At 47.5% G+C, this 13,849-nt stretch overlaps 1 protein-coding gene and 1 long non-coding RNA gene across 3 annotated transcripts in view; one reads left to right on the forward strand and one right to left on the reverse strand.

The window, feature by feature from the left end:
* Positions 1–13,849, forward strand: part of LOC121542067 (ferroxidase HEPHL1) — an 85,531-nt gene that overhangs the window by 36,604 nt on the left and 35,078 nt on the right. Inside the window, exons 5-6 of the mRNA XM_045213707.1 lie at positions 5,430–5,684; positions 11,648–11,828. Coding sequence (XP_045069642.1) covers positions 5,430–5,684; positions 11,648–11,828 — 436 coding nt within the window. The remainder of the gene's footprint in view (positions 1–5,429; positions 5,685–11,647; positions 11,829–13,849) is intronic.
* LOC123483518 lies at positions 12,130–13,260 on the reverse strand. Of its 2 annotated transcripts, XR_006658294.1 has the most exons (4): positions 12,959–13,260; positions 12,743–12,916; positions 12,437–12,700; positions 12,130–12,394 (listed from the first exon to the last, which is right to left on the reverse strand). It is a non-coding gene; the product is annotated as an uncharacterized LOC123483518 (long non-coding RNA). The 2 variants fall into 2 exon arrangements; XR_006658293.1 differs by having other exon boundaries at positions 12,743–13,260.

Genomic DNA, 13,849 nt, shown 5'->3' on the forward strand with positions numbered 1-13,849 from the left:
CTCAAGTTCGTAACAAAAGGGAGACACGTGGAGACAAGGAATACTTAAAGTATATATTTATTAACTAAAGTAACTAACTCAAATAACGATGGGGTGTGTAATCAGTAATCAGTAGTGTAAGTGAGTGTTTGCTTGCATAAATGTAATATGGAAAAGTGTTGAGAGGTGCCAAATCAAACAACCAAAAAGTCCACAAAAAATACCACAACCAAAGTCAAAGTATCTGCCTGGAGAGAGTCACCCTCATGAATGTGGAAGAGGTCCATTTATACTGGGACACACCCGGCCCAGGTGTTTCCCATGTAGCTGACGACCCTCCCAACTCCACCCACCGGCATCCTAATAAGGAAACAAGAGCAAAGAGAGAATACGGCAGACAGAGTGGGAGGGTCGTCACACCCCCCCATAAGACCGGGGACCAACAAGGACCCCGGACCAACGTACCAGCCCCTGCGTCCCAAACCGACAAATTTTACATGTTCACCCCTCCACTTGCCCCACCCATCATCCTCCTCTCCAGACCTCAGCAACCTTTACACAGGAAGCAACCTTTAAGAGGAAAGAAGAACACAAGACTAGGAAGGGACAAACAGGAAAGATAGAACATGACAAAATCAAACCATCTATCTCTTTCCGCCCATCAACAGGTAGATGCGTAAGAAGGCTATCTAAAATCTCCAGTGTCTCTGAATTCTTCAATCTACCCTGCAGTATGCAATCGTCAGGACCAGAAACATCTTCCCGCTCCTGCACAGACCTAGCATGACCAAAACTCTTGGAATAAACAGTATCAGCCAAAAGAACAGCCTTACCGTCCTCTGTAGACTCCCACTGTTCAGTCTCAGAGGAACGTGCATAATAGGGTTTTAACAAATTTACATGGCACAGTTGGTGTGCTTTCCTCCGTTCTGGAGTGGCAACTAGATAATTTTGCTCAGTGTACTGCCGCACCACTGTATATGGACCTTGAAACTTGGCTTGAAAAGGAGAACCAACAATTGGCAGCAGAGCCAGAACCTGATCACCTGGACTAAAGTGACGAGGCTCAGCTCGGCGATCATATATGCTCTTCATCCTGTCCTGTGAAGATGCTAGCTTCTCTTTAGCCATTTCACCAGCGGCATACAAGCGTCGCCGAAAATCACCCACATATGATAACAGTGACTGAGGAGGCTCGGGAGACTTCCAGTCATCCTGGAGAACAGATAAAAGCCCACGCACCCGATGTCCAAACACTAGGTCATTTGGACTAAAACCTGTGCTCTCCTGTGAAACCTCCCTAGCAGCTAACAATAACCAAGGCAACCCCTCCTCCCAATCCTTTTCCATCTCAGTACAATAAGCTCTCAACAAAGACTTAAGTGTTTGATGGAACCGTTCCAGTGCTCCTTGACTTTACCAGTCAGCACACACTGCAACATCAAAGTGCGATCAGAATCAGGCCAACTCCTAGCGTCAGCAACACGCTCAAACAACGAAAAGAATGTCTCCGGGTCCTTTTCATTAAACTGGGGCAACAACCGTAAATTCCCTACAACATCAAATGTGTCTGGATTACGACCAAAAGAGGAACGACCCCTAGGTAACTCTGGGTCACCTTCCCAGAGCAAACTCTCCCCTGAGAGCTTTCCTTCTCTAACCAACTCTAGTCGCTCTTGTTGCAGCTTGATTTTTAGCACGCTCCATATCCTGTTTAAATTCCAATTTCCTTTCATATTTTACACGATCATGCTCCATTTTAGCTTGTTCATGCTCCATTTTAGCTTGTTCATGCTCCATTTTAGCTCTTTGTCCATTTTTTTCATGCTCTAGCTGTAACAGAAGCAGTTCTTTCTGCTGTTCAAAAGAAGACCACTATGACTAACCGATGGAGCGGTCATTGTAACATATCGGGAGACAACGTGTCCTCAGCAGAGGCTGCCCCAGTGGTAACATCCAGAATACCACTCTCCATCAAATTGGCCTTCAATATTAACCTAATAGAATTTTTTAGACGTTTATCACTAATTTCAACCTTGTAGTGTTCAGCAACCTTCAACAGCTGTTCTTTAGTACATAATTCTAACAGTTCTTCTGATGGAAAGCGAATGAACTCGTCTACATTAGACGCCATAATCAGGAGAAAAAAAAATATATATATATCATAATAATCTTGCTCAACCCCTCTGCTGAGCACACCAGACACAAGAGAAATGACAATCACACCGAGTACCACAGAAGAGAGCTGGGATATGGAGCTTCCCCAAAACCTACAATAACTCAACCCTAGTCTTCGTGCAGATTCGCGGTGGGTAATTACGCACTGTAGCCCGCTGGCAAGGAATTAAACCCCCCAGCACGCTGGTAGATTCCCCCAAGCCACGGATGTGCCCCCGAGACAACTGCTCAGTCCACAGACACCACACAAAAATAACAAACATTTAACCATGCCCAACGTATCTCAAAACAAAACACGTCACTAAGCCTATCAGGGGAAAAAGCTATAGCTCCGGGTAGAAAATGTCACTACCCTACCCAATCTCCCACTGAGGTACACAGCCGATTGTACTCACCTCCTCAGACCGATGTCCCAACAGCGAGTCGAGCAAGAGTTTCCAGGCTGGGCAGGGACTGGAAACTAACCAATGTACTCTCTCCAACGCAGTACACAACCCAAAGGCAACCAATACTGGGCCTATCAAACGCAAACAAACTAACAACATTTACAAAGAAAGACCCTACAGAATTGGACATTAACTCCACGTTCTCCCAAACACAACCAGTTCAAGATCCCGGACGAGCCCCCACTTGTCACGAACCGGCTCAAGTTCGTAACAAAAGGGAGACACGTGGAGACAAGGAATACTTAAAGTATATATTTATTAACTAAAGTAACTAACTCAAATAACGATGGGGTGTGTAATCAGTAATCAGTAGTGTAAGTGAGTGTTTGCTTGCATAAATGTAATATGGAAAAGTGTTGAGAGGTGCCAAATCAAACAACCAAAAAGTCCACAAAAAATACCACAACCAAAGTCAAAGTATCTGCCTGGAGAGAGTCACCCTCATGAATGTGGAAGAGGTCCATTTATACTGGGACACACCCGGCCCAGGTGTTTCCCATGTAGCTGACGACCCTCCCAACTCCGCCCACCGGCATCCTAATAAGGAAACAAGAGCAAAGAGAGAATACGGCAGACAGAGTGGGAGGGTCGTCACAATATATATATATATATATATATATATATATATATATTTATTTTTTGGGGGGGTGGGGTAAGTTTGGGTAGAAGGATTACTTTATCCTATCCCAGGTATTCCTTAAAGAGGTGGGGTTTCAAATGTCTCCGGAAGGTGGTGAGTGACTCCGCTGTCCTGGCGTCGTGAGGGAGCTTGTTCCACCATTGGGGTGCCAGAGCAGCGAACAGTTTTGACTGGGCTGAGCGGGAACTGTGCTTCAGCAGAGGTAGGGGGCCAGCAGGCCAGAGGTGGATGAACGCAATGCCCTCGTTTGGGTATAGGGACTGATCAGAGCCTGAAGGTACGGAGGTGCCGTTCCCCTCACAGCTCCATAGGCAAGCACCATGGTCTTGTAGCAGATGCGAGCTTCAACTGGAAGCCAGTGGAGTGTGCGGAGGAGTGGGGTGACGTGAGAGAACTTGGGAAGGTTGAACACCAGACGGGCTGCGGCATTCTGGATGAGTTGTAGGGGTTTAATGGCACAGGCAGGGAGCCCAGCCAACAGCGAGTTGCAGTAATCCAGACGGGAGATGACAAGTGCCTGGATTAGGACCTGTGCCGCTTCCTGTGTAAGAAGGGTCGTACTCTCCGAATGTTGGAAAGGTGGCATCCTATGACAGTATGATGGCTGCGTGGTCCCATGGTGTTTATACTTGCGTACTATTGTTTGTACAGATGAACGTGGTACCTTCAGGCATTTGGAAACTGCTCCCAAGGATGAACCATCACGTTGATGACTGGACCAATCGTGGTAATGGCCATCACGTTGATGACTGGACCAAACGTGCTAAAGACCATCACGTTGATGACTGATCCAATCGTGGTAAAGGCCATCACGTTGATGACTGGACCAGACTCCAATGTTTTGGACACAGGCTGTACCTTGCTACATGTTTTTAAGGCACTTTGATTTATAATTTCAATTCTAATAATGATTGATCCTACTTATACATAATTACACAACCATCAGCTTCCTATTCCGTCTGTAGCCTATCGCTTTCTGAATACGTAATTAATTTAGGTTATTTAAGAACTCATAATGGTAAAATTGGAAATAGGAACGCAATGTAATTAATTAACTAATTAATTAGTGCTGCGCTTCTAGCACACTATAGTTTGATGATCATGTCAAAAATGAATGTTTGTTAACATGTATGTGTAATAATCCTATTGATTATCATATGTATATCAATGTTGGAAAATATTTGTTTTATTGGGTTTTTGCATTCAGTTAGCAGAGTATGTATTATTTCATATGATATCATTTTAGAAGTCATATTCTCTACCCTGACACTTTTAACCATGTCTGATGAAATGACCAGGTTTTCATCCAATTGTAATATATGGCCAAAAAAAATCATAATTAGATATTTTGTCCTAATCGTGCAGCCCTGCTACCAGTACTCTCCTCTCCTCTCCTCTCCTCTCCTCTCCTCTCCTCTCCTCTCCTCTCCTCTCCTCTCCTCTCCTCTCCTCTCCTCTCCTCTCCTCTCCTCTCTCCTCTCCTCTCCCCACCCTCTCCTCTCCTCTCCTCTCCTCTCCTCTCCTCTCCTCTCCTCTCCTCTCCTCTCCTCTCCTCTCCTCTCCTCTCCTCTCCTCTCCTCTCCTCTCCCCACCCTCTCCTCTCCTCTCCTCTCCTCTCCTCTCCTCTCCCCACCCTCTCCTCTCCTCTCCTCTCCCTCTCCTCTCCTCTCCTCTCCCCACCCTCTCCTCTCCTCTCCTCTCCTCTCCTCTCCTCTCCTCTCCCCACCCTCTCCCTCTCCTCTCCTCTCCTCTCCTCTCCTCTCCTCTCCTCTCCCTCTCCTCTCCTCTCCTCTCCTCTCTCCTCTCCCTCTCCTCTCCCTCTCCTCTCCCTCTCCTCTCCTCTCCTCTCCTCTCCTCTCCCTCCTCTCCTCTCCCTCTCCTCTCCCCTCCTCTCCTCTCCTCTCCTCTCTCCTCTCCTCTCCTCTCCTCTCCTCTCCTCTCCTCTCCTCTCCCTCTCCTCTCCCTCTCCTCTCCTCTCCTCTCCTCTCCCTCTCCTATCCTCCCCTCTCCCCATCCTATCCTCTCATCTCCTATCCACTCCTCTCCTCTCCTCTCCTCTCCTCTCCTCTCATTTACATTTTACATTTTAGTCATTTAGCAGACGCTCTTATCCAGAGCGACTTACAGTTAGCGAGTACATACATTTGTCATACTGGCCCCCCTCTCCTCTCCTCTCCTTTCCTCAGCCATAAATGGGTATATGTATGGTAACCTGCCTGAGATGGAGCTGTGCCAGGGTCGCCCGGTGGCATGGCACCTGTTTGGGATGGGCAACGAGGTGGACATACACTCCGTATACTTCCAGGGCAACACCCTATTGGACCGCGGTCACCGTGCCGACACACTCAGCCTGTTCCCGGCAACCTTCGTCACCGCGGCGATGGTTCCCTTGGCGTCCGGGAAATGGCTGCTGAGCTGCCAGGTCAACGACCATCTACAGGGTAAGTCACCTGACCCCTAACACCTGACCTACCAACAACTAACCTATCATTGACCACTAAGCAGGTATTGTTGATTGTAATCTGATCTGCCTGACCACCTCCAGAGGTAGACAGGGACGCATGTGGCCAGATTTCTGACTAGTGTAGCTGAATAAGGTGTGTTAAAGCAGGACTGGAGCAAAGACCTGCACAACCAGTATCTGGCCACACGAGGCCTAGTTAGATATGACATTAGTTCCATCCAGTAAGCTTTCCTTCCCAGGGTTAATTCAGTTCTTTATTTTATTTTTATTTAACCTTTATTTAAATAGGCATTTCAGTTTACAATGACGGCCTACCAAAAGGCAAAAGGCCTCCTGCGGGGACGGGGGCTGGGATTAAAAATAAAAATATAGGACAAAACACACATCACAACAAGAGAGACACCACAACACTACATAGAGAGAGACACCACAACACTACATAAAGAGACACCACAACACTACATAAAGAGAGACACCACAACACTACATAAAGAGACACCACAACACTACATAAAGAGAGACACCACAACACTACATAAAGAGACACCACAACACTACATAAAGAGAGACACCACAACACTACATATAGAGAGACACCACAACACTACATAAAGAGAGACACCACAACACTACATAAAGAGAGACACCACAACACTACATAAAGAGAGACGCCACAACACTACATAAAGAGAGACACCACAACACTACATAAAGAGAGACGCCACAACACTACATAAAGAGAGACACCACAACACTACATAAAGAGACGCCACAACACTACATAAAGAGAGACACCACAACACTACATAAAGAGAGACACCACAACACTACATAAAGAGAGACACCACAACACTACATAAAGAGAGACGCCACAACACTACAGAGACACCACAACACTACATAAAGAGAGACGCCACAACACTACATAAAGAGACACCACAACACTACATAAAGAGAGACACCACAACACTACATAAAGAGAGACACCACAACACTACATAAAGAGAGACACCACAACACTACATAAAGAGATACACCACAACACTACATAAAGAGAGACACCACAACACTACATAAAGAGAGACACCACAACACTACATAAAGAGAGACGCCACAACACTACATAAAGAGAGACACCACAACACTACATAAAGAGAGACGCCACAACACTACATAAAGAGAGACGCCACAACACTACATAAAGAGACACCACAACACTACATAAAGAGAGACACCACAACACTACATAAAGAGAGACACCACAACACTACATAAAGAGAGACACCACAACACTACATAAAGAGAGACGCCACAACACTACATAAAGAGAGACACCACAACACTACATAAAGAGAGACACCACAACACTACATAAAGAGAGACACCACAACACTACATAAAGAGAGACGCCACAACACTACATAGAGACACCACAACACTACATAAAGAGAGACGCCACAACACTACATAAAGAGACACCACAACACTACATAAAGAGAGACACCACAACACTACATAAAGAGAGACACCACAACACTACATAAAGAGAGACACCACAACACTACATAAAGAGAGACACCACAACACTACATAGAGATACCATAACACTACATAAAGAGAGACACCACAACACTACATAAAGAGAGACGCCACAACACTACATAAAGAGAGACGCCACAACACTACATAAAGAGAGACGCCACAACACTACATAAAGAGACACCACAACACTACATAAAGAGAGACACCACAACACTACATAAAGAGACACCACAACACTACATAAAGAGAGACACCACAACACTACAGAGAGACGCCACAACACTACATAAAGAGAGACACCACAACACTACATAAAGAGAGACACCACAACACTACATAAAGAGAGACACCACAACACTACATAAAGAGAGACGCCACAACACTACATAAAGAGAGACCTAAGACAACAATATAGCATGGCAGCAACACATGCCAACACAGCATGGTAGCAACACCACATGACAACAACATGGTAGCAACACCACATGACAACAACATGGTAGCAACACCACATGACAACAACATGGTAGCAACACAACATGGCAACAGCACAACATGGTAGCAACACCACATGACAACAACATGGAAGCAACACCACATGACAACAACATGGTAGCAACACAACATGACAACAACATGGTAGCAACACCACATGACAACAACATGGTAGCAACACAACATGGCAACAGCACAACATGGTAGCAACACCACATGACAACAACATGGAAGCAACACCACATGACAACAACATGGTAGCAACACAACATGACAACAACATGGTAGCAACACCACATGACAACAACATGGTAGCAACACCACATGACAACAACATGGTAGCAACACAACATGACAACAACATGGTAGCAACACAACATGGCAACAGCACAACATGGTAGCAACACCACATGACAACAGCACAACATGGTAGCAACACAACATGACAACAACATGGTAGCAACACAACATGGCAACAGCACAACATGGTAGCATCACAACATGGCAACAACATGGTAGCAACACAACATGACAACAACATGGTAGCAACACAACATGACAACAACATGGTAGCAACATGACAACAACATGGTAGCAACACAACATGACAACAACATGGTAGCAGCACAACATGACAACAACGTGGTAGCAACACAACATGACAACAACATGGTAGCAACACAACATGACAACAACATGGTAGCAACACAACATGACAACAACATGGTAGCAACACAACATGACAACAACATGGTAGCAACACAACATGACAACAACATGGTAGCAACACAACATGACAACAACATGGTAGCAACACAACATGGTAGCAACATAACATGACAACAACATGGTCGCAACACAACATGACAACAACATGGTAGCAACACAACATGGCAACAGCACAACATGGTAGCAACACCACATGACAACAGCACAACATGGTAGCAACACAACATGACAACAACATGGTAGCAACACCACATGACAACAGCACAACATGGTAGCAACACAACATGACAACAACATGGTAGCAACACAACATGGCAACAGCACAACATGGTAGCAACACAACATGACAACAACATGGTAGCAACACAACATGGCAACAGCACAACATGGTAGCATCACAACATGGCAACAACATGGTAGCAACACAACATGACAACAACATGGTAGCAACACAACATGACAACAACATGGTAGCAACACAACATGACAACAACATGGTAGCAACACAACATGACAACAACGTGGTAGCAACACAACATGACAACAACATGGTAGCAACACAACATGACAACAACATGGTAGCAACACAACATAACAACAACATGGTAGCAACACAACATGACAACAACATGGTAGCAACACAACATGACAACATGGTAGCAACACAACATGGTAGCAACATAACATGACAACAACATGGTCGCAACACAACATGACAACAACATGGTAGCAACACAACATGGCAACAGCACAACATGGTAGCAACACCACATGACAACAGCACAACATGGTAGCAACACAACATGACAACAACATGGTAGCAACACAACATGGCAACAGCACAACATGGTAGCATCACAACATGGCAACAACATGGTAGCAACACAACATGGCAACAACATGGTAGCAACACAACATGACAACAACATGGTAGCAACACAACATGACAACAACATGGTAGCAACACAACATGACAACAACATGGTAGCAGCACAACATGACAACAACGTGGTAGCAACACAACATGACAACAACATGGTAGCAACACAACATGACAACAACATGGTAGCAACACAACATAACAACAACATGGTAGCAACACAACATGACAACAACATGGTAGCAACACCACATGACAACAACATGGTAGCAACACATGACAACAACATGGTAGCAACATAACATGGTAGCAACACAACATGACAACAACATGGTAGCAACATGACAACAACATGGTAGCAACACCACATGACAACAACATGGTAGCAACACCACATGACAACAACATGGTAGCAACACAACATGGCAACAGCACAACATGGTAGCAACACCACATGACAACAGCACAACATGGTAGCAACACAACATGACAACAACCTGGTAGCAACACAACATGGCAACAGCACAACATGGTAGCATCACAACATGACAACAACATGGTAGCAACACAACATGAGAACAACATGGTAGCAACACAACATGACAACAACATGGTAGCAACACAACATGACAACAACATGGTAGCAACACAACATGACAACAACATGGAAGCAACACCACATGACAACAACATGGTAGCAACACAACATGACAACAACATGGTAGCAACACAACATGACAACAACATGGTAGCAACACAACATGACAACAACATGGTAGCAACACCACATGACAACAACATGGTAGCAACACAACATGACAACAACATGGTAGCAACACAACATGACAACAACATGGTAGCAACACAACATGACAACAACATGGTAGCAACACCACATGACAACAACATGGTAGCAACATAACATGGTAGCAACACAACATGACAACAACATGGTAGCAACACCACATGACAACAACATGGTAGCAACACCACATGACAACAACATGGTAGCAACACAACATGACAACAACATGGTAGCAACACAACATGTTAGCAGCACAAAACATGGTACTAACATTATTGGGACCAGACAACAGCACAAAGGGCAAGAAGGTAGAGACAACAATACATCACGTGAAGCAGCCACAACTGGCAGTAAGAGTGTCCATGATTGAGTCTTTGAATGAAGAGATGGAGATAAAACTGTCCAGTTTGAGTGTTTTTTGCAGCTCGTTCCAGTCGCTAGCTGCAGAGAACTGAAAAGAGGAGCGACCCAGGGATGTGTGTGTTTTGGGGACCTTTAACAGAATGTGACTGGCAGAACGGGTGTTGTATGTGGAGGATGAGGGCTGCAGTAGGTATCTCAGATAGGGGGGAGTGAGGCCTAAGAGGGTTTTATAAATAAGCATCAACCAGTGGGTCTTGTGACGGGTATACAGAGATGACCAGTTTACAGAGGAGTATAGAGTGCAGTGATGTGTCCTATAAGGAGCATTGGGGGCAAATCTGATGGCCGAATGGTAAAGAACATCTAGCCACTCGAGAGCACCCTCACCTGCCGATCTATAAATTACGTCTCTGTAATCTAGCATGGGTAGGATGGTCATCTGAATCAGGGTTAGTTTGGCAGCTGAGGTGAAAGAAAACCAAGTCTAGATTTAACCTGCAGCTTGGATATGTGCTGAGAGAAGGATAGTGTACCATCTAGCCACTCCCAGGTTCCTGTCTGAGCTGACTACCTCCCAGGTTCCTGTCTGAGCTGACTACCTCCCAGGTTCCTGTCTGAGCTGACTACCTCCCAGGTTCCTGTCTGAGCTGACTACCTCCCAGGTTCTTGTCTGAGCTGACTACCTCCCAGGTTCTTGTCTGAGCTGACTACCTCCCAGGTTCCTGTCTGAGCTGACTACCTCCCAGGTTCTTGTCTGAGCTGACTACCTCCCAGGTTCCTGTCTGAGCTGACTACCTCCCAGGTTCTTGTCTGAGCTGACTACCTCCCAGGTTCCTGTCTGAGCTGACTACCTCCCAGGTTCCTGTCTGAGCTGACTACCTCCCAGGTTCTTGTCTGAGCTGACTACCTCCCAGGTTCCTGTCTGAGCTGACTACCTCACGCTCTCTGTGTTTCTTAATGACAGGTTTTATAATACACAGCCTACTGTCACTCTGTCCTGTCCTTACCTTTCTGTGTGTGTGTGTGTGTGTGTGTGTGTGTGTGTGTGTGTGTGTGTGTGTGTGTGTGTGTGTGTGTGTGTGTGTGTGTGTGTGTGTGTGTGTGTGTGTGTGTGTGCGCGTATCAGCCGGTATGCAGGCGCTGTATGAGGTGGTATCCTGTGACAGCGGCGGTGGTGTCAGCCCCTCAGCAGCCCCGACTGCTGGCCCAGTCAGGAAGTACTACCTGACAGCAGAGACCATCACCTGGGACTACGCTCCTACCAGAACGGACACCCACACCAACCTCTCCCTCACACTGCCCGACAGGTAACGGACACCCACACCAACCTCTCCCTCACACTGCCCGACAGGTAACGGACACCCACACCAACCTCTCCCTCACACTGCCCGACAGGTAACAGACACCCACACCAACCTCTCCCTCACACTGCCCGACAGGTAACAGACACCCACACCAACCTCTCCCTCACACTGCCCGACAGGTAACAGACACCCACACCAACCTCTCCCTCACCCACACCAACCTCTCCCTCACACTGCCCGACAGGTAACGGACACCCACACCAACCTCTCCCTCACACTGCCCGACAGGTAACAGACACCCACACCAACCTCTCCCTCACCCACACCAACCTCTCCCTCACCCACACCAACCTCTCCCTCACACTGCCCGACAGGTAACGGACACCCACACCAACCTCTCCCTCACACTGCCCGACAGGTAACAGACACCCACACCAACCTCTCCCTCACCCACACCAACCTCTCCCTCACACTGCCCGACAGGTAACAGACACCCACACCAACCTCTCCCTCACCCACACCAACCTCTCCCTCACACTGCCCGACAGGTAACAGACACCCACACCAACCTCTCCCTCACCCACACCAACCTCTCCCTCACCCACACCAACCTCTCCCTCACACTGCCCGACAGGTAACGGACACCCACACCAACCTCTCCCTCACACTGCCCGACAGGTAACAGACACCCACACCAACCTCTCCCTCACACTGCCCGACAGGTAACAGACACCCACACCAACCTCTCCCTCACACTGCCCGACAGGTAACGGACACCCACACCAACCTCTCCCTCACACTGCCCGACAGGTAACAGACATCCACACCAACCTCTCCCTCACACTGCCCGACAGGTAACGGACACCCACACCAACCTCTCCCTCACCCACACCAACCTCTCCCTCACACACACCAACCTCTCCCTCACACTGCCCGACAGGTAACGGACACCCACACCAACCTCTCCCTCACACTGCCCGACAGGTAACGGACACCCACACCAACCTCTCCCTCACCCACACCAACCTCTCCCTCACACACACCAACCTCTCCCTCACACTGCCCGACAGGTAACGGACACCCACACCAACCTCTCCCTCACCCACACCAACCTCTCCCTCACCCACACCAACCTCTCCCTCACACTGCCCGACAGGTAACAGACACCCACACCAACCTCTCCCTCACACTGCCCGACAGGTAACGGACACCCACACCAACCTCTCCCTCACACTGCCCGACAGGTAACAGACACCCACACCAACCTCTCCCTCACACTGCCCGACAGGTAACAGACACCCACACCAACCTCTCCCTCACACTGCCCGACAGGTAACAGACACCCACACCAACCTCTCCCTCACACTGCCCGACAGGTAACGGACACCCACACCAACCTCTCCCTCACACTGCCCGACAGGTAACGGACACCCACACCAACCTCTCCCTCACACTGCCCGACAGGTAACGGACACCCACACCAACCTCTGTACAGTGTACGTGCCTGTCAGTGGAGGCTGCTGAGGGGAGGACGGCTCTTAGTAATGGCTGGAATGGAGTCAATGGATTGGTATCAACCACATGGAAGCCATGTTTGATACCAATCCATCGTCTCCGTTCCAGCCATTATAATGAGCCGTCCTCCCCTCAGCTGCCTCCACTGGTGTGTGTGTGTGTGTGTGTGTGTGTGTGTGTGTGTGTGTATGAGCGGCTGTAGTGTTTGTAGTGTTTACTCAGCACTCCACTCTAAACAGCTCCAGTCCTCCAGCTCTTCTGTATACTCTGCTCAGTTTCACTGTACAGAGAAATTCCCTCATCATGAATCATCAAAGCTGGAGAAACCACATTGTCACCCTCCTCTCCATCTCTCTGTCTCATCTCTCTCTCCTCTCTGTCTCATCTCTCTCTCCTCTCTGTCTCATCTCTCTCTCCTCTCTGTCTCATCTCTCTCTCCTCTCTGTCTCATCTCTCTCTCCTCTCTGTCTCATCTCTCTCTCCTCTCTGTCTCATCTCTCTCTCCTCTC

Source organism: Coregonus clupeaformis, unplaced genomic scaffold (assembly GCF_020615455.1).
Source record: "Coregonus clupeaformis isolate EN_2021a unplaced genomic scaffold, ASM2061545v1 scaf0143, whole genome shotgun sequence".
Classification (NCBI taxonomy): domain Eukaryota; kingdom Metazoa; phylum Chordata; class Actinopteri; order Salmoniformes; family Salmonidae; genus Coregonus; species Coregonus clupeaformis.